The sequence below is a fragment of the Hippoglossus stenolepis genome, chromosome 11 (genome assembly GCF_022539355.2).
Source record: "Hippoglossus stenolepis isolate QCI-W04-F060 chromosome 11, HSTE1.2, whole genome shotgun sequence".
Classification (NCBI taxonomy): domain Eukaryota; kingdom Metazoa; phylum Chordata; class Actinopteri; order Pleuronectiformes; family Pleuronectidae; genus Hippoglossus; species Hippoglossus stenolepis.
This window is the reverse complement of record NC_061493.1, coordinates 9,827,670-9,846,363: the sequence shown is the minus strand read 5'-3', so window position 1 is coordinate 9,846,363 and position 18,694 is coordinate 9,827,670. Positions and strand designations below refer to the sequence as shown.

Here is an 18,694-nt window from a genome sequence, read left to right as displayed (position 1 = left end):
TTTGAGTAAATCTGAAAGTGCATGTGAGCAATACTATCTAGGGCCTATGACAATAGCCCTAAAATACTCTTCAACCAGTCATCAACCAAGACAGGTTTACTTTTGAAATCATCTTTGTTGCAGCAAGTCAGTAGTAGTAGGTTGATACCACCTATGTCTGTATGTGACATTAAAAAGAAGGCAGGTTAGCTTGGCTTAGGGCTAAGAGCATAAATGTGGCTCAGTCAGAATGAAATGTGCCAACCAGCACTTCTAAATCTTAGGCAACTAATTGACATATCTTGTTTATTTAAGTGTGAAAGCAGTTTGTGGTTTCATGAGGGGTTTGAGATGAACTATTTCATAGCTAGTTGGAGTGACCTGCAATTAACTACTTCTCTGGCATCCTCACTTGACATTTGCATGTAAGTGAGCTCAATGGGCGTTGGGAGACAGATAATGTTACTTTTAAACAAAGCCAGGCTAGCTGTTAGCCTTGGTGCTAAGCTAACTGGTTGCTGACTGTCTCATTTACCTTAGAGAGTGTTGTAATTTTCCCATTTTACTTTCATGTAAAAAGCACATTACCCAAAATGTCCAACTGATTCTGTTAACACTCTGGCCCTATTTTGAAGAGGGCCCCTTGCTTCAACTCCTTAATTTGGTAAATTTATATTGTGCTAATATGGGCAGATTTATAAACTATAAGTTGCATTAATTGTAATTGTATTAAACTGACTTAGTACCTGGTAACTTGCTTATTCCAGCAAATACTGTCTAACCTTGTCTGTTCTGTTAACAGGAACTTGGAGGCAATCCATGAACACAAAGGGTGGAAGTGGGTGCTCAACAAAGTTTTGCCCAGTAGCCAGATCCTATCTGGAGAATGCAGCCATCAAGTCTGACACATTCAATCACTTTACATGAAAGGCATTATGAACTTTATAATTATGCGAGACATCTATTTTGTGCATTTAAATTCAGGCTGTTCTAGCGTTGATTTCCTCCACAAGAACAAAAAATATTTCAAAACAAATGTTTCTAGCAGAAAAAGGTAGTTCAATTCAATTCAGTTTTATTTGTTTTGTGCTAATTCACAAAATACATTATCTCAAGGCACTTAACAATATCATAGAGAAACCCAACCGTTGAAATAACTCTCTTAAACATGGGAAGAAACCTCTAGAAGCAGACTCCATTCGCCTCGACCGGTTGGGTGAGCATGAGTGAAGAAGGGGGAGAGAAGCGAGGGAGGTGAGTATCTATCTAAATATCTGTTTTGAGACATGATAGATGCTCCTTCAGCTCAGCATGTAAACAGATCTGCAGCCTGTAGCTTGGTGTTTCCCCCTAAACTCTGTCGTCACTACTCAGTCACGACTGGTGCGCGTAGCGTGAAGATGCCATGATCATGTTCCATCCCCTCCTCCTCCTCCTCCTCCTCTTCCTCCGTCACACACGCTACAGGCTTTCCCCTCTCACATGCACTAAGTGTTGTTGTTTTTTCTGTAGCCCTTTCGCCAGCTGGAGTGTTTGCACAGCACCATGCAGGCTGCGGGCTCGGGAGCAGCTGATTCCGACGCTGCTGTGATCAGTAGCAGCAGCAGCCGCAGCAGCAGCAGCACAGACGTCGACGACAGACACGGGGCAGAGGAGAGGATGGAGAGGACGGTGCCAAGCGAGCAGCAGCAGCAGCAGCACAGGACCAACAACACCCAGCAGCAGCAGATGTCCTTAAGCCCGTCCGGTGTGCTCGGTGTGTATCTCAGACAAAAACGGTGCAAACAGTCCGTGTCCTGCGTGTGGAATCCGAGTGTGTTTGTGTGAGCGTGTGTGTGTGTGTGTGCGTGTTCATGTGCACGCTGCCTGTGCTCCTGTGCAGAAGCAACATGGTGCATTCGCTGATAATTAACCCACTCCACTGGCCGGAGACAGGGAGGACCAGCGGGGCTCGGTGGTGTCGGTGCGTCTTTCCTTGACCCGCTTCTTATTGTGCGCAGTCGGGCTGAGGCAGGCCCGGGAACAGTCGGTCAGTCCGGTCGGTCTCTGTGGTCCACAGGTGCATGCAGCGGGTGTTTTTACGCAGCGGACGTGCGCGTCCCGACGGGCTGTGGCACACTGTAGTTTGAGGAGGGTCGAGACTGTGCTGCAGGCTCCGATGTCAGCTCGTGTCGAAGGTTGGTGGAGACTTGAGGGTTTTAGAGGAGACACGTCTGGTTGGTGAGTAAGCAAAATACATGTTGTGGTTAATTCTGGAATTACAATATGAGGGATATAAGGCATCACTTGGCATGTCATCCTCTTTATTGGCTTCATCATGCCATGGTCCTGGGCCTGTGTCCCTCTGGGCCAGGGGCGGATCTAGGTTTTTCTTAAGTCAGGGGCCATACTTTACACAGAGGGGCCATTTATATGACCAACATCCATGCACAACTCCTGATTCAGTACAGTGCACATTAGTAGCATTCCTTATTTTTACTGTTAGCTCTCGAGCTTTGAGCAAAGCCCACACATCCTTGGATATATTTTGAAATTAATTTATTGTTCAAGGACAATGTGCTCTTCAAAAAAGCTTAGAAAATAAAAAATACCTATCATATTGTCATTAGTAAGTGACTTATCTACACTTCAGGGGCCAATCAGATTTCAGCTGGGGCCAGTGCCCCCCTGGTGCCCCCCCTGGAGACAGGGAGGCCCAATGGTTTTAGCGGTTTTCCCCGATTTTACTTTACCCGCTGTATAGTGTGCGATACAGGGATCCCAGAGTGTGGGTTGTTCTGGTTGAGAGAAGACACTCAGGTATTAGTGTGGCCTTCTGCATGTGACCATATAACCGTTATAGTCTTAAGCATGAACAGTGTCATGTGCTGTTGCTTTGTTTTGCATCTAAACTTCAAGTCAACGAAAACCTATTGAAAATGCATCTCAAAATCAACACAGTTGAGTTACAAAGCATAGAAATGAATTTATAGTAAAAGATTGAAATAACACATCTACATCTACATCTGTTGACGCAATAATAATGATTCTATTTGTCGTTCTTGCTGGAGAACGACAAATACAAATATAATTATTTGTTTCTATAGAATACAAATACAATCTTACTAGAACAACTAGAGCTGTTTAGCTGAGCTTTGACTTATGAATTGCAATTTTGCTGATGGCCACATCCGTTTGGTCTATGAGGGTAACAGATTTTAACTACGCGTATATTCTCAAGATGTAAGTGTGTGTGTGCGTGTGTGTGTGTGTGTGTGTGTGTGTGTGCGCACGTGTGTGCATGTGTGTACACAAATGGATGAATTTACATCAAGAACATGGTGGGATATCAAGATATTGGAGCTGATTTGTCAAAGGCCAGAGGTCAAGGTCAACAAAATATGGTTTTCCTACATATCATATATCAAATAATAGCTGTAACAGAGAGACAATGTAAAGCTACATTGATCAGTCAATGATGTCATGTAGAAGTCACAAAAAAGTCAGGGTCTTTGTGCATAGTTCTTGTATATTTTGAGTTATCTCTCCATCCTACAGGACTATAGACAAAACATAAGGCTTATACTGTATATCAAAAATATTTAATGATCATATGTTAAGAGTGACGTCATCCTGGTGTCCTCATGACATCACTAAGAAGTCAGAAAATGACATCATAAAGTGTTGATTAACCATTAACCTTTGCAACATATCATCCAGCAGATGATATGTTGCAAAACTATTCGTTGGTTCATTCATTGAAAGTTATGATTTGAACAAAATCAGGTCTGCAAGAGATTCACAAGGTTTTAGAAATTCGATTCATTTATGTTTAGCAAACTCAACTGGGTGTTAGTGAAAATACATATAATGAAGAAAAAAACCTGTCTGAATATCTATATGTAAGCCTATGCCAATAATGTTATCGTTATGTTTATTTATGAGAAAAGTTTTTTTTTTTTGCATGGCTTCCCTCTCAACTGTTAAAACAAAAGTAAAATAAAGAGAAGATACAGTGTATTTATATATATACAGTTCTGCAACTTCAACCGGCACCCAGGCATTAAATGTTCTCATCATACATGATAATGTGGCTCTAAGTAGATACAGAGCTGCAGCCTGGCAGAGAGATTTACATGTCAGATGGAGCTACATGTCCTGAAGATCCAGCCTCAATGAGCTATTATGTCAGTAACAGTCAGAGGGTCCATCAGTCTGAGGTCCATCAGTCTGAAGAGCCTGCAAGTCGAAGAAAAAAGGCCCCTCAGTGTCAGTAATTTGGCTTGAATTGCATCATTGTGTCATACACACATGCACACAGTTCAATCAGCAGAACCACTCAGGGATTTCCATTTCCAATAATATCTCTGGATAAACACACTCCTTCATCAGTAGTGCAGCTCTCCTCCATGATAACAAGATCACACCCTGTTTTCATCGGTTTCTTTCCTGTATTACAGTTCATCAAGTGTTCCTTACAGTCAATGTGTTGGTGTGCACGTGTTAAACGTATTTCTGTAGAACATGGAGATGACAGCAGCAGTGATGGCTCTCAGTTGGAGGGAGGAGAGGTGGTGGTGAAAGCAGTTGTTGTGATGAACAATGATGATTTCACATTTTAAACTGCTACTTCTTGAGTTTTTTCATCAATAAGGGGTTTTGGTGACAGACTTGAAAAGCTGGTTTGTCTGTGGCTATGAACACAAGTGCCAGTTTCGAGATCATCTATTTGTTTGCTGCTCGTAGCGTTTGTTTGCTCAGAGTCATATGACCCAGTGCTGCACAGTCAACCTTCACGCTGGTTGGACAATTGTTCTGGACATTTCTGTCTTCTTGTCTCCGCGACCGGAGCAGAAAACAAGGGCAGAAAATATGGTGATGAAGTAACATCAGTGATGCAAACAATAACCTGTCATCTGATGAGATATTAACACCTTCTGCCTGTCCCCCTTTCTCTCTCTCACACACTCAGTCGGGCCCTCCTCTTCATTTGTTCTCTGTAATCACTTTAAACATTATTAATCCCAGTTTTTTCCTCCTTTCAGACAAACTGTTTGGTAAGCGCCTCCTCCAGGCCAGGCACTACATAATGTCTCGGAGGTCCTGGCTGAAGATGGTGCCAACCGAAAACTGTGACATCCTGATGGCTTTCCCAGGTTCGGTCAGCTCCGCTCATCCTTCCTGTTTGCCCTGTTTGCCCTGTTCGCCCGGGGATGACTCAATCACCACCAAGAGGATGCTGCATCCTTATTAAATGTATTTAGAGGGCATCCATTTACAGTACTTGTGTCTATCTCTTAGGGATCTTGTAAGGAAGCTGCCATTGTGGGTATGGGATGTGAACAGGAAGCATTTAGCTGCAGTTTGGCTCCGACAAACTTCATTCACAGTTGGAATAGTCGTGGCCAGAAGGTCGGTGGTTTGATACCCCCTCCTCCAGTCTGCATGGCCGATAAGACTAGAAAAACACTATACAGTCAAATTAAAAATACTAAATGTATAGAATACATACTGGAAATGATGTTGCAACGCTAAAATGGGATTAATCAGATATGAAGTGAGTTATGTGACTGCTTATCGGTAAATCCTCGAACGCTATCCTACACAGTGTATGTCACATTTCTGCTCAACATGTGACTGCTGTCCCTGTTTGGAGACTCACATTCTCTCTTTATCACGCAGTATGTTATCAGGATTTTTGAGACATGTACTTTTTCCAAGGTAGTTTAATGCTGTTTTTTTTCGATGACATGCACTGATTTTAATTGAAACTAATGGATGACAGATAATGGTGCGAACTTAGAGCAGTTCAAGTATCAGCACTGAATCGATTTTAACAACATTCAGATCCAAAATCAAACCAAATCAAACCATGATACCAAATGGAGACGTGTTTAGATAGGTTTGTAGTGGACACAATGAGGACATAATTCACCAAAGCTTGTTGGGTGTGGGTTTGGCACCTTGTGAGGTCACAGGACTCTCTTTGTGTCCTGTTGTCACTCGCTCCTTTTAAAGAGCTGTGGCAGAACCATGGTGAAGGCAGCAGTTAGAACACAGGTTGTGATGATGCCATTTTGTCTGTATTTGATTGGATTGACCTTTTACTGTCACCCCCCCTCCTGCTGCTGCTGCTTGGCCTTTTGGTGGTGAACAGTGGTTTGGTTCAGCCTCTTTATGCAGTAAACTCATCCGTTACTGCCTTTGACAAACATGGGAGGACAAAAAGCAAATGTTGGTGTGTGAGTTTGTCTTAGGTGTGCCATCAAACTTAGCATAAATTAAAAGAAAATCTCCCCCCAGATACGATCGATGACCACACTCTGCTGTGGCTCCTGAACCAGATCCGTGTTGGAATCCCTCAAATCAGCATTCAGATTCGACAACATAAACACACCCAGGCACACGCCTTCTTCATCACCACAACGTTTGAGAAGTAAGACTCTGAATGTGCGTGCGTGTTTGTCCGTCTGTTTGCATGCACACGTGGGCCCGTTTCTGTCTGAGCTGTTTTAAATGAGAACCTTTTTGCCTGATTTGTACTTTTCCAATCAGCTGATGAGTGCTTGGTTTAGTAACATTTCTCCATTATCTAACTGCATACACACAGGATCCTGCAACATGTTAAGGCAACACTAGCAGCAACAATTATCTTCCCTGCTCTTATTCCTGTATGGTTTAAGTGACTTTATAAAACCATTTAAAATCCCATACTAAAAAAAGATTCTTAAAAACATTTTGTCTAATTTTAGCAGCAACTGGCGACTATAACCTTGTTGTCCAATTGTCTAAAGCACTAATTCTCCCCGCCCTTTGTTAGTTTGTTAGCAGGGTTACGAAAAAGACACAAACTTTGTGGAAGGATGAGGTATGCTTCAAGGAAGAACCTATGCGTCAAGTTATCATCTGAGCACTTGTGTTGTCTTCATCACGTCTAGTCCGGATATAACTGGATCTGCAGAGGTTTCCGAGTGAGACATTATCATAACTCACTGGGATGATGAACTAAACTGTGAAACTATTAAGATTAAAACTGAACAGCAAAAATAGGCAACAGTGGGAGTGAGTACACTTAGTGTCTCTAATTTTGTGCATTTCGGATGAAGTACTTATTTGCCTTCTTGCTGAGAGAAATCACACAAAGTCCTTTCTGTTTCACTGTCGTACTTATTGCAGTATATTGTGTGTGTGTGTGTGTGACAGTATGTTGTTTATATGCCCTTAATGCTCTTAATTTATCCAACATGTGTGGCCCGGCCTCTGCACGGAGTTAGTGCTCCATCAGCTTTAATCCTGCTGTTCATTTACCCTCAGCTTACTGCGCGGCGCCGAGCAGATGGGCATGTACAAGGCGGTCAAACCTCAGTTTGGCGGCGGGATGCGGCGCTTCTCCTGTGAGGAGGACAACATCTACGAGAGCATCGAGAGCGAGCTGTGCTTCTTCACCTCACAGGTTAGAGGTCAAAACTCTGGCCCGTGTGAGTCAGTATAGCTGTGAATATTCATGATATTATATAACAGAGGTTACTCATTTTGATATTAAAAACAATAGTAATAGTCTCTTTATCAATTTTAACACATCATTCATGATCTTTTTCCTCCCTCTATTTGTCACTGTGCTCAGGAGCGTCAGAGCATCATTAAGTATTGGCTGGACAACCTGCGAGCCAAACAGGGGGAGGTCCTTCACAACATTCACTTCCTGGAGGGACAGCCAATCAGTATGCTCGTATTTATTATTAGGGACCTTTTTCTTGCTGTTCTATGTCTCTTTTTCTTCTTGCTCTAATTTCTAAAACCTTTCAACTTAAACGTGGCCTTTGAAATAGCATCATTACCATGTGCACTGGATTCCTCTTGCAGTGTTTGAAACAGTGATTACAGTGTTTTTACCATAGACTGGAAATAAAGATGGGCAGTAGTGATCGGGGGATGGAGCCGTGGTGTCGAGGTCCCAACGATTAAATGCGCTCAATCAATCATGACTCATCCAATCATATTTCAGCCCATTTTTACATCATTAAATAAAATAATGCAAAAATGATTGGATGGATGTGTACTTTGACCTTTTGGGTCCACGTCTCATCCACTAACATGGAGGTTTATGACCTGTACTGCAGCCAGCCTCCAGGTGGTGATCTAAATGCTTTGGCTTCACTTTTTATATTTAGTCTAGGGTTTTGACCAAGAATCACTTTACCAAGACGTGGTGATGATCGGCCTTTGTTTAAAATATGGTCTTTTTAAGTAAACCCTTCATTTCCAGTTCCAGAGCTCGTGGCTCGGGGGGTGATCCATCAAATGTTTCCTCTCCACGAACAGAGGATCCTCAACCAGCTGATGACGTCTTGGGTCCAGGCCGTATGTGAAAGACAGCCGCTGGGTAGGAAGTATCAGTTTTGAAGATCAGAGTTATACGATCACATTAACTGACACTTATCTGTTATTATCCTATTCTCACCAGAGCCCCAGTATTATCTGATTACAATTTCCTCTGCTCTGTAGATGATATCTGTGACTACTTTGGAGTGAAGATCGGGATGTATTTTGCTTGGCTGGGTTTCTACACCAACTCCATGCTTTACCCTGCTGTCATCGGCTTCCTGCTCTGGATACTAGCAGAGGCCGACCAGGTACCTGAAAGCTCTAAAGCCTTTTTCAGACATGTCCTTCAGAGGATCTCTGGAGAATTGGGTCCGGACTTTTCTCCTCGCAGTTTGCCTTTCACACATGCACAATGCAGCGGGGTTTCTCTGCTCAGACAGATTCACAACAGCATCTTTGTCTGTGTCTTCTATTTGTGTGGCAATACTTTTTAATCCTGAGATATTAGTTTTTTCATTTATGCGTCTTTCGTGTTTTAGAAGCGTCATCAGCCCTGCCTGTTTTCACATTTAATTTTGCATTTATAACTGAAAACCTTGACATGGAATTAATCGTGGATTCTCTCATGTTCCTGCACAGACCAGTCAGGATATCTGCTGCGTGGTATTTGCCCTCTTCAACGTTGTGTGGGCCACGTTGTTTCTGGAGCGCTGGAAGAGGCGGGAGGCCGAGCTGTCCTACAGGTGGGGCACTCTGGACACCCCCACCGAGTCCTTGGAGGAGCCCAGGCCACAGTTCAGGGTGAGGATTGTTGCCTGAGCGGAAAGTGCTGAGTTACCAGTGCTGTATAGTTGTGTGAAAACAGTGAAAACCTGAATCTCCATGAGTCAGTCACACTCACGTCATATCACGCTGTAGTTTTACGGCCGTTTCTGAGAACTTGCGCAACTCTGCAGCTACCATATAAGGGAACAATACCAGGAAATGTGATCACAGGAAGAGTGTGTCTTTCATGCTCCACGTGGCCTCGGAGGAGGGAGCGGGGGTGGGGCCTGTGGGGTGTGTGACGGCACCCCATGTTGAGTGGAATGAATGGAAAGGGGGGTGACGTAGTGAGGGGGGTGGACTCTGGGTAGGCCTGTCGTTTTAGAGAGGAATGCGGGGTGTAAGAAGCAAGCCCGGCTAGCTCAGTCGGTAGAGCATGAGACTCTTAATCTCAGGGTCGTGGGTTCGAGCCCCACGTTGGGCTATCAATCTTTTTCCTGAGGGTGAAGGAACTCTCAGAAGTGGCTGAACAGTTAAAGAGATAGTTCACCCAGATATGAAAAATGCACAAATTATATACTCAACACTGTTCCGATGCGGGGGTGAAAGTGTTTTAGTCCACAAAACACTTCACCCACCCCTGGAATTTCAGGGGTAAACAACTGTTGCAGCAGAATCCAATACAATTCAAGTGATTACTATTACTATTATTCAGATGTAATAACAGAAAAAAACCTAACATGCCTCCATACTGCTCGTGTGGCGTCATCACAGTGTCCGCAAGCCCCGACATTCATATTCGACTCGAAACGAGGTCATTTCCACCAAGTTTTAAGTCTAAAAGTGCACCAGAAGTGGCAAAGATAGCAGATGTTAGCATTTCCGACGGTCCCTGAATGCACCTCATTGGAAGCTATCAGTGGACATTTAGGCTTAAAACTTGGTGTAAATGACCTCGTTTCGAGTCGAATATGAATGTCAGGGCTTGCGGACACTGTGATGACACCACAGGAGCAGTATGGAGGCATGTTATTTTTTTATTCTGTTGTTTCTTATGTCTGAATCTTTGTTCACCATCCACTTCAATTGTATTGGATTGTGCTGCAACGCTGTTTACCCCTGAAACTCCAAAAGTGTTTTTTGGACTCAAACAATTTACCCACGGCTTTATCGGCATAGTGGTGAGTAGATAATTAGTGAAATTTCATTTCTGGGTGAATTAGCCCTTTAAGAAGATTTAACACTATGTGGCATTTACCAGAGCCTGATCACAGATGTTTGAGAGTTGTAGAGCAACTTTGATCTAGTTATACTGTAAATTAGTGCTTTATTGTACTGTGTCTGTTTTATTTGTTTTCTACAATAAACTAGCTCTATAGTAGTAAATCAAAGAAATGCATTTATGATTTTTGTAAGGAATATAAGGTAATTATAATGCAAAAATATAATGTAAGCGGTAAACATCCATTAAACAACTAGAATGGCAGCGGGTAAAGTGTATACCTCCAGCAAGGCCCAACAGTCCCCCTATGAAACCACATTTAAAATTAACTAAATCCACATTTTTATTTGGATCTGCAACAAATTTCACACACTCATATATATCAGTCCCATAATCGTGCCTCTTTTCTTTCATCAAGATCCATGCAGATATGTTGTAAAACGTTAAAAAGTTAAGGACATTGAAGGGAAAAAAAAGCCATAAAGCATCTTTCCACCAAGTTTTTGGGAAATCCGTTCAGTTGTTTTTGTGTAATCTTACAAACAAACCGACCAAAAAAGAAGCGGACCGGAGTGAAAACGTAACATCCTTGGTGGCGATTATCAACCAAACAAAAAACATTCATTATGGCGCATTCTTATGCACAAACATTTCCAGTCCATGTTCTACTGAACATGACTGCAATGATCAAAACAAAGGTCTCTAACACTCTCTTTTTCTCTTTGTCCTCTTCTGCTGCCGTCTCTGCAGGGTGTAAAGCGCTGCAGTCCCATAACCGGCTGTGAGGAGTTCTACTACCCGCCCTGGAAGAGAGCCCTGTTCAGGTGGCTGGTCAGCCTGCCCATCTGCCTCCTCTGCCTCTGTTTCGTCTTCGTCGCCATGCTCCTCTGCCTGGAACTGCAGGTCGGAACAGATAACACAGGCAGAAATCACTCGATACAAATAAATGTAGTTGATATAGCATTCCATTAAAATGTTACATCATACCATAGTTTCATTTTAGTCTGAAGATTTGTGTGAATTGTGTCATTTTCCAACACATATATGAGATTGGAGAGTAGAAACAAATGAATGAGACTCTATTAAATACGTATTATGCTAATTGATCATGTTGATTTACCTTGCAGGAAGTGGTGATGGAGATTCAGGAGCTACCTGGTATTACAAGATTCCTTCCTAAGATACTTCTGGCCATCACTGTAACCATATGTGATGAGGTGTATAAGAAGATCGCCTACTGGCTCAATGACATGGGTGAGAAGCACAAAATTTACTCGGTGGGCATATTATTTTCTCTGTGATAGACAATGTAAGAGAGGAATTACTCTATAATAAATTAAATTCAAATGTAATGTAGACATGATTGTAATTTAAACAGCATTTCTATTAGAGCCTGGATGATTTACAAATACAAATTTGGCCGATATGAGCCTTTCACATACATTTTGGTATCGGCATTTATATTTATCGATATGAAAACTTTTATTTTTCAGAATAAACAATGCACAAAATATGTGCTTTTATTTTGACATTTTATGTAAAAAGATACGTTTATTTAGTTATTTTCCTGGTTATTCTTCTTCAAGTTATGTAGGTTTGGTTGCATTTGATCTTTTATTTATAGAATTAATAATAAAGTTAATGGTTTAATTGTAAAATATCAAGCCTCAATTACATTTCTTTGTCATAACGGTTTTGATAACGGCTTCTTAGGAATCATTGCCATTTTTTATAAATATATATATCGGGCAGAATATTGGTATCAGAAATTATTTTTCTCCCCAATATCACTATCAGCGCCCCAAAATCTGTATCGGTCAGGCTCTACTTTCTGCTGTCATTCATCTGGACGTTGAGTGATGTGTCTCTTCTTTCTCCACCCAGAGAACTACAGACTTCAGAGTGCCTACGAGAGTAATCTCATCATCAAGATGGTTTTTGTGAGTCCTGCTTTAGTTTGACGCTGGAATAGAGATGAGTCATCCTGATTGACCGATAAGCATTTGACTTCCTGGAATATTTTCTGTTTGTTTTACAGTTTGAATTCATCAATTCTTACCTTAGCCTTTTCTATATCGCATTCTACCTCAAGGACATGGAGCGACTGAAAGAGGTACCAACAACTGTACAAGGTTCAGTGTGTAAGATTTAGGTGAAAGGGATCTATTGGCAGGAATTTAATATAAAATAATCCTAGTGTGTGTTTCATCTAAATTGTACAAATTGTGGTTTTCTTTCCCAAATACTTTATATTAACATCAGAAGCGGGACCTCTCTACGGAGGCCGCCATGTTTTTTACAGGACAAACTAAACACCTTTTGAGTTTTTATGACAATTGAAGGATACCACAGGTTCTTCTTCATGTTTGGAAGGGGGGGGGTATTCAGCTGCAACCTGAAACTCCACCACTAGATGTCACTAAATTGTACACACTGAACCTTTAACACAATCTCAGGCAATAAGATATAACATGGAAAGGTCATATGTAGTTTTTATGATATGCTACTTGGCTTTGGAATCAATGCTCAGTCTCTACTGTGGGTAGTAAACATAATAAATCCATTATGTGGTGTCCTCAAAAATCCCACAGTGGAACAGAAAAGTAGTATGTATAATTATAGCTGTGTGTCTCTACAGTTAAAAGTGATAATGCTCAAATGATGATAATAAATTTTGATTTACTGCCCACTATAAACTAAATTATTTAATGTCTGTTGTGTAGGATGTTGTCCATGAGTTGACAAGGGGGTGAACTTCATGTTGAATTGCTTTTGTAATACAGAGAGATAAGACATTCAAATATACATACAAAAAAGAACCAAAAATAAAGAAAACACGGAAGGATTTGGATCAACCACCTTCCTGAACATTGTCCATTTCTCCCATTTCTCTCGTGTCCTCTGCTAAACACTTTCGAAAATGTGCATGTGTTTTACCTTTTGCATTTCTCACAGATGCTCGCCACCCTGCTGATCTTTCGCCAGTTCCTGCAGAACATCAAAGAGGTCCTCCAGCCATATCTCTATGAGCAGAACAAGCTGGGTGTCTTCACCCCAAAGGTGCTCTGGGAGCTGCTCAAAGCCATCATGCTCAAATACGGCCGACTGGCTCTGGGGAAGGCCCAAGCCTCAATGACAGCATACTCCTTCCTGGGTCCCAAAGGGCTGTCCGTCAGTCACAGCGCTAACGGTAACCCAGAGCCGAAGAGAAGAGGGGACCTGAAAGCCGGATTCAGGCTGACAGAAGAAGAGTGGGACCTGAACGACAGTGCTCTGAAGCAACGTAAAGTCAGTTTCACAGAGAAGGTTGACTACCAGGACGTCACAGCGGAGGTGCAGGTGGGGGACCGCAGCTCCCTTGAGGACAGTCCTACAATGGTAGAGGAAGGGATGGATCCATCGAGTATTTTTGACAGTTGTGACGAGGACAGTGATGGTGAGCTGCTGTCTCAGGTATGTTGTCTGCTTAGTGTTATTCTAATTTATCATCCCACACTTCAGCTTTATGCTCTTCAGTCTAAAATTGTTCAACAATCATTGCCTCCCTCATTATGTTTGAATAATCTCAACACAGATTAATGTGTTTCATGTAGTTTTATGTATTAAAGGAAGGGTGCGGAATTAGTTTCTGAAAAACCTTTTGTGTATTAAGTGTAGCCTGCTCTTGTTGGCTTTTCCAGGCTTGCTAACCCTCGCTTTAAGTGACATTCTCTGTGAAAACACACCTCAACTTCTCACCAATAGATGAGAGACTATCCACTGCAAAGCTGCGGAATATCCGGTGTCTCACTGTCTCACCAGAGAAAGTATTTTTTAGACTAATTTTAACATTTAAATGTTGGTTTACTTTTGCAGGATACGAAGGAGAACGCCACTGTGTCCTCTCCGAATGACACCCATTGCCATAGAAGAAAGAATGTAGCTGAGGGGAAAGAGGACAAGAAGTCGTGGATCGATCCGCCAGAGGAAACCAAAACTGTGACTCTGACCCAAGCTGAGATGGAGAGCTGTATGCAGACGTATGAGGTGGGACTATGATCCAGTCAGAGTAATGACCATTTGACTTTTTACAAGCAAATAATGCCAAGGTTCATCAAAATTCACGATGTTTGTACCCGGCAGGACACGCTTCAGGACTACCAGGAGATGTTCATTCAGTTTGGTTATGTGGTGCTCTTCTCCTCTGCGTTTCCCCTGGCAGCCATGTGCGCTCTCATCAATAACATCATCGAGATCCGCAGTGACGCCCTAAAACTCTGTACCGGCCTTCAGAGGCCGTTTGGCCAGAGAGTGGAGAACATTGGACAGTGGCAGGTCAGTGTGTCTTGTTTCGGAGGATGTGAGATAAACCGTCTGATGGCAGAGCCTGTGAATGTTTCTATGTCTCTTTCTCTCAACACCAGACTGCTATGGAGGCTATGGGCTTGATAGCCATCATAGTTAACTGTTACCTGATTGGTCAGTGTGGGCAGCTGCAGCGTCTGTTCCCCTGGTTGAGTCCTGAGATGACCATCATCTCCATTGTCTTACTGGAGGTACTGTATGCTCTGTAGTTTCCTAGTTTTAAGGAAAGGCAGTTTTATTCCCAAAATTATGATTTCAAAAATACAAATGTGCATGGCCTGCTAATTTGGTTGTTTTGATTCAATAAAAATATTTTTTTTTCCCAGTCAGATTCATTAATGAACAACAAACCTTGTAAGAGTTTGTGGTGTGTGTATGAGATTAGCTGTTTTTTCTGTAGAGGAAAAATACAGAATGGGAAACGTGATTGTGTCTTTATGTAACCGTGTGTTGAGTCTGTCCCTCTGTGGTCTTGGTGGTTTACAGCACTTTGCAATCCTCCTAAAGTACGTCATCCATGTTGCCATCCCTGATATCCCTGGCTGGGTAGCAGAAGAGATGGCCAAGCTAGAGTACCGACGAAGGGAAGCTTTCAAGGTATAGTCGTGTCATAGCTTGAAAGACCTTCGGTCAACTTTACGCCTGCTGTATATATGTATTATAATATGTACCCCTTTGTGTCCTCTGGTCTGCTTGTGTGCATCGTCCAAAGATGTACACTAGAGCAATTCTTTTTTTGACTCTCCATGAGAAAAAAGTGAATGTGTTTGTCTGCATAGTGTTGTATCACATCAGTGGCCCTCTGGTCAATTTTAAAGTCCTCTTCTGAAGAAAATCATCTTTTTTAAAATGTGAGCATGTCCCCCTTGTAAATGAAAAAGGCAGAACCTAAGAAACCAATACTGTAGACATGTGGGTTGGGCTCAGTAGCTGGAAAAAGCTCCTCGGCTGCAGGTGGCGCTGTGAGGGTGGGGAGCAGGGGCGAGGCCATATTAGCATATTCATCGATCCCAGTCGGGAAATGTGTAGCGTTACATTTAAGTAATTTTAAGGCCAGTAGGGGAAGTTTTTTTATTTTTTTGAATGTGTAACTCAAAGAAGAGTTTTAGGTGGCGTAATAAGCTACTGGAGTGGGACTTTAAAAATCTAAGTGTGTTAAGCATGTGTTCAAATCTAACTTTGCTAGATTAATGGCTGAAAAAAGGTTGCTGCACCAGGCATGTGGATTAAAGGGGTTGTATTTATTTGCTTAGATATAGGGTTAGTAATTAGTTTCTGTAACCCTTTTTATCTTATTTGCTGAAATCCTCTTTACGTCCCGATAGCCATAGCTTTGATGAGGGGCGAGTCCACCGGGGGATCCCCTGCTGTGTTCTCACATCCAATTCTCCAGGTGGAGAAAGTCTGAAGATAATCCAGAGGCTCCCACTCTGACATTTGTGTTCACACATGCACCTCCTCCGGAGTTAAGTGATGTCTGAAAGCAGCTTCACAGTCCCTTTAAGGTGCAGATTACTATAATAACACCAGGTATGAAACGAGAGACCTTTTCTGCAGAGAACAGAAGACGATCATATGTGTAACAGGCCGAGTGCATGTGGGTTGTGCACCAACCTTTGTAGGTACACTTTACTTTTTTGGAAATGTGCCCTGAATAAAAACCGTAACTCACTGCACCACTGACGTCAAAATGACTGTGATGGTATAAAACGATGTAAGACTCTAGTGTTGCACTTGTTGACGTGTAAAAGAAAGAGCCTTTTGTCTGCAGTTAACAGTTAGGACCAAATGTCAGCATATTTAGTGTGAACAACAACCAAACAGCTTTCTGGTGTGAACTCTGACTTCTGAAATGAGGGGGTGGATTTCTACTCTAGCTGTGTGCTCTGTTCATCACACATGTGTTCATGCTTTTCTTTATCTCCCTCATCTTCCTCTATTTCAAGGTGTCTTTCTTACTATACTATCTCCTCTTCCGTATCTTCTGTTTAACATGCCCTCCCCCCTTTCAGAAACACGAGCTGCAGGCCCAGCAACACTTCCAACAGCAGCTCAGACGCCGGCGTGAGGAGGAGGAGCTTCAGCGTCAGGCCGAGCTGCAGGCAGAGGCCCGTCAGGAGAGCGAGTACCACAAGGCCGACAGCCAGCACCAGCATCACCACGACAAATCGTCGGGGGGCAAGTCGGGGGACAAGCCCAAGAGACCCAGCTCTCTGCTGGGAAACAACAACGTGATGAAGCTGAAACAGATCATCCCTCTGCAGGGGAAGTTCTCCTCTGGCACCTCACGCTCACCGGCCCAGTCCCCGACAGGAGGTGAGGCCAAGCTGCCTGGATTTTTGAAGTTCCTGAAGTCGCCCGACATGAAAAAAGAGCCAGCGGCGGCAGCAGGAGCACCAGGCTCAATAGTCACCTCTTCAGTTCTCCCTAGTGGCCAGGAGAGGTCACAGTCCCCCAACAGGACATTCAGTCCTGGGAAGCTGTTCAGTTTCAGCAAATCGGAGGGTACCATTGTGTGTGCCAACGGGACACAACCAGCGACCCAGGCTGCAGCCACCCAGCCCAACAAGTATGACTTAAACACGTCGCTGGAGGAATTAGCCTCTAGCGAGTCCGATAAAGGAGAATCAATCAGACAACTGACTGATTTAGAAAACTCTGGCTCGAAAAGCTAATTCACTTTTTTAGCCGTGCCAATGTAACATTACTAATGGAGAGCAATGTACAAATGTTCAGGCGACATTCACGGTACTGTAGGAGAACATGTCACTCACACGGACCACATGTAAAGTCGGCGAGCGTTAGATTTCCACTCTGGATGCAACTTACTCCGCACAAAGTACGACACTAACACTTGATTATCTAGCTTCCACATAAACTATGTACAGTAGGTGTTTGAATGGAGGATTGAGAAACCTCTTGACGTACAGTTTAAATACTGCATGACTGCCTGGTTTCCAACAGCACCAGAACAGATGATGTTGCTGTCGAGGATCTTTTTAAAAATCTAAATCCAAACATATAAAGAACTTTATCGTCGATGAGCCCGTTTTGTCAGAAGGACACGAACAGCAGCTTCCCATTCCACGTCCGTCTCCTTCCGATGCCTGTATTTGAATGCATGTTACGTCATGTGCATGCACTGCGTGTCCACCGTGTGTTTTTCAGTTGTGCACTTTCAAAGCCATTCTATTCCTCTGCAATAGGTCCGATTATATTCACTGTGACCATGAAAAAAATATTCTATTTTTCTTAACTTTGATTTTCTATGAATTATTTTACTACATAAATTAGTGAATGTACTTCTCAGATGCAAACAAATCTCACTTGAATAAACGTCCATCAAATGATGATGCATCAGCTGATTTTGTTAAAAGTTCATAAATACCACTGGATGATGGAGCGTGTTACTGGGTTGATTTGTTGCAGGGGTTCTTGTATGTGAATTTCCCTGGAGAATTGTAACCTATGAAATCAAACTCCTCTTGTTTAAAACCAACTCCTATGGAGATAATTATGGCTCTGTGCCAGCGACATCCAGTGGCGAGAGGAATTCTGTTTTGGGATTGTCTGACTGCCCCATTCTTGTGAACACATTTTTTTCACTTTGAAGGAATTTCTTCAAATTGGTGCAACTGTTCCCACTCGACTCACGGATGAACTGATTAGATATGAGCTCAAAGGTCAAGGTGACATTCTTGAAATTGTGACAATCTGGAACACCCAAAGGGAATTAATTACATTAGGTACAAACATTTACTTAGACTATAGCAGGAAATGTTGAGGTCAAAGGTCACTCTGACCTCACAAAACCCCTTTGCCTCATGAACATGTTTCACGCCTCAGATACTTTTGAGTTGGCACACATGTTCACTGAAGACACAGATGAACTAATGACATTTTGGTGGTCAAAGGTAACGTTGACCTCACATGTTTCAAGTCTGCCTGCATGGATTTTCTTCATATTTTGACCAATTGCCACATGGATTTACAGATTAGATTTTCGTGGTTTAAGGTCAAAGGACACGATGACCTCATAAAAGTCTAGAAAAAAATACGTGGACTGAAACTGCACTGGTT

At 42.6% G+C, this 18,694-nt stretch overlaps 1 protein-coding gene and 1 non-coding gene across 4 annotated transcripts; both read left to right on the top strand.

The window, feature by feature from the left end:
- The first annotated feature begins 775 nt into the window (after positions 1–775).
- Positions 776–17,964, top strand: LOC118118041 (anoctamin-8). 3 transcript variants are annotated; one of them, XM_035170824.2, is made up of 19 exons: positions 776–1,233; positions 1,492–1,735; positions 5,004–5,114; positions 6,262–6,394; positions 7,273–7,411; positions 7,583–7,679; positions 8,225–8,341; positions 8,464–8,591; positions 8,923–9,084; positions 11,021–11,173; positions 11,398–11,524; positions 12,155–12,210; positions 12,309–12,383; positions 13,226–13,723; positions 14,126–14,296; positions 14,393–14,584; positions 14,674–14,805; positions 15,101–15,211; positions 16,627–17,964. In XM_035170824.2, exons 2-19 carry the CDS (start codon positions 1,525–1,527, stop codon positions 17,287–17,289), a joined length of 3,276 nt encoding a protein of 1,091 aa, XP_035026715.1. In that variant the 5' UTR covers positions 776–1,233; positions 1,492–1,524; the 3' UTR covers positions 17,290–17,964. The 3 variants fall into 3 exon arrangements, with proteins under 3 accessions (XP_035026715.1, XP_035026716.1, XP_035026717.1); XM_035170825.2 differs by lacking the exon at positions 776–1,233 and having other exon boundaries at positions 1,371–1,735; positions 14,405–14,584; XM_035170826.2 differs by lacking the exons at positions 776–1,233; positions 15,101–15,211 and having other exon boundaries at positions 1,371–1,735.
- On the top strand, positions 9,460–9,532 carry trnak-cuu. The gene has a single exon. It is a non-coding gene; the product is annotated as a tRNA-Lys (tRNA).
- Positions 17,965–18,694: the final 730 nt, after the last annotated feature.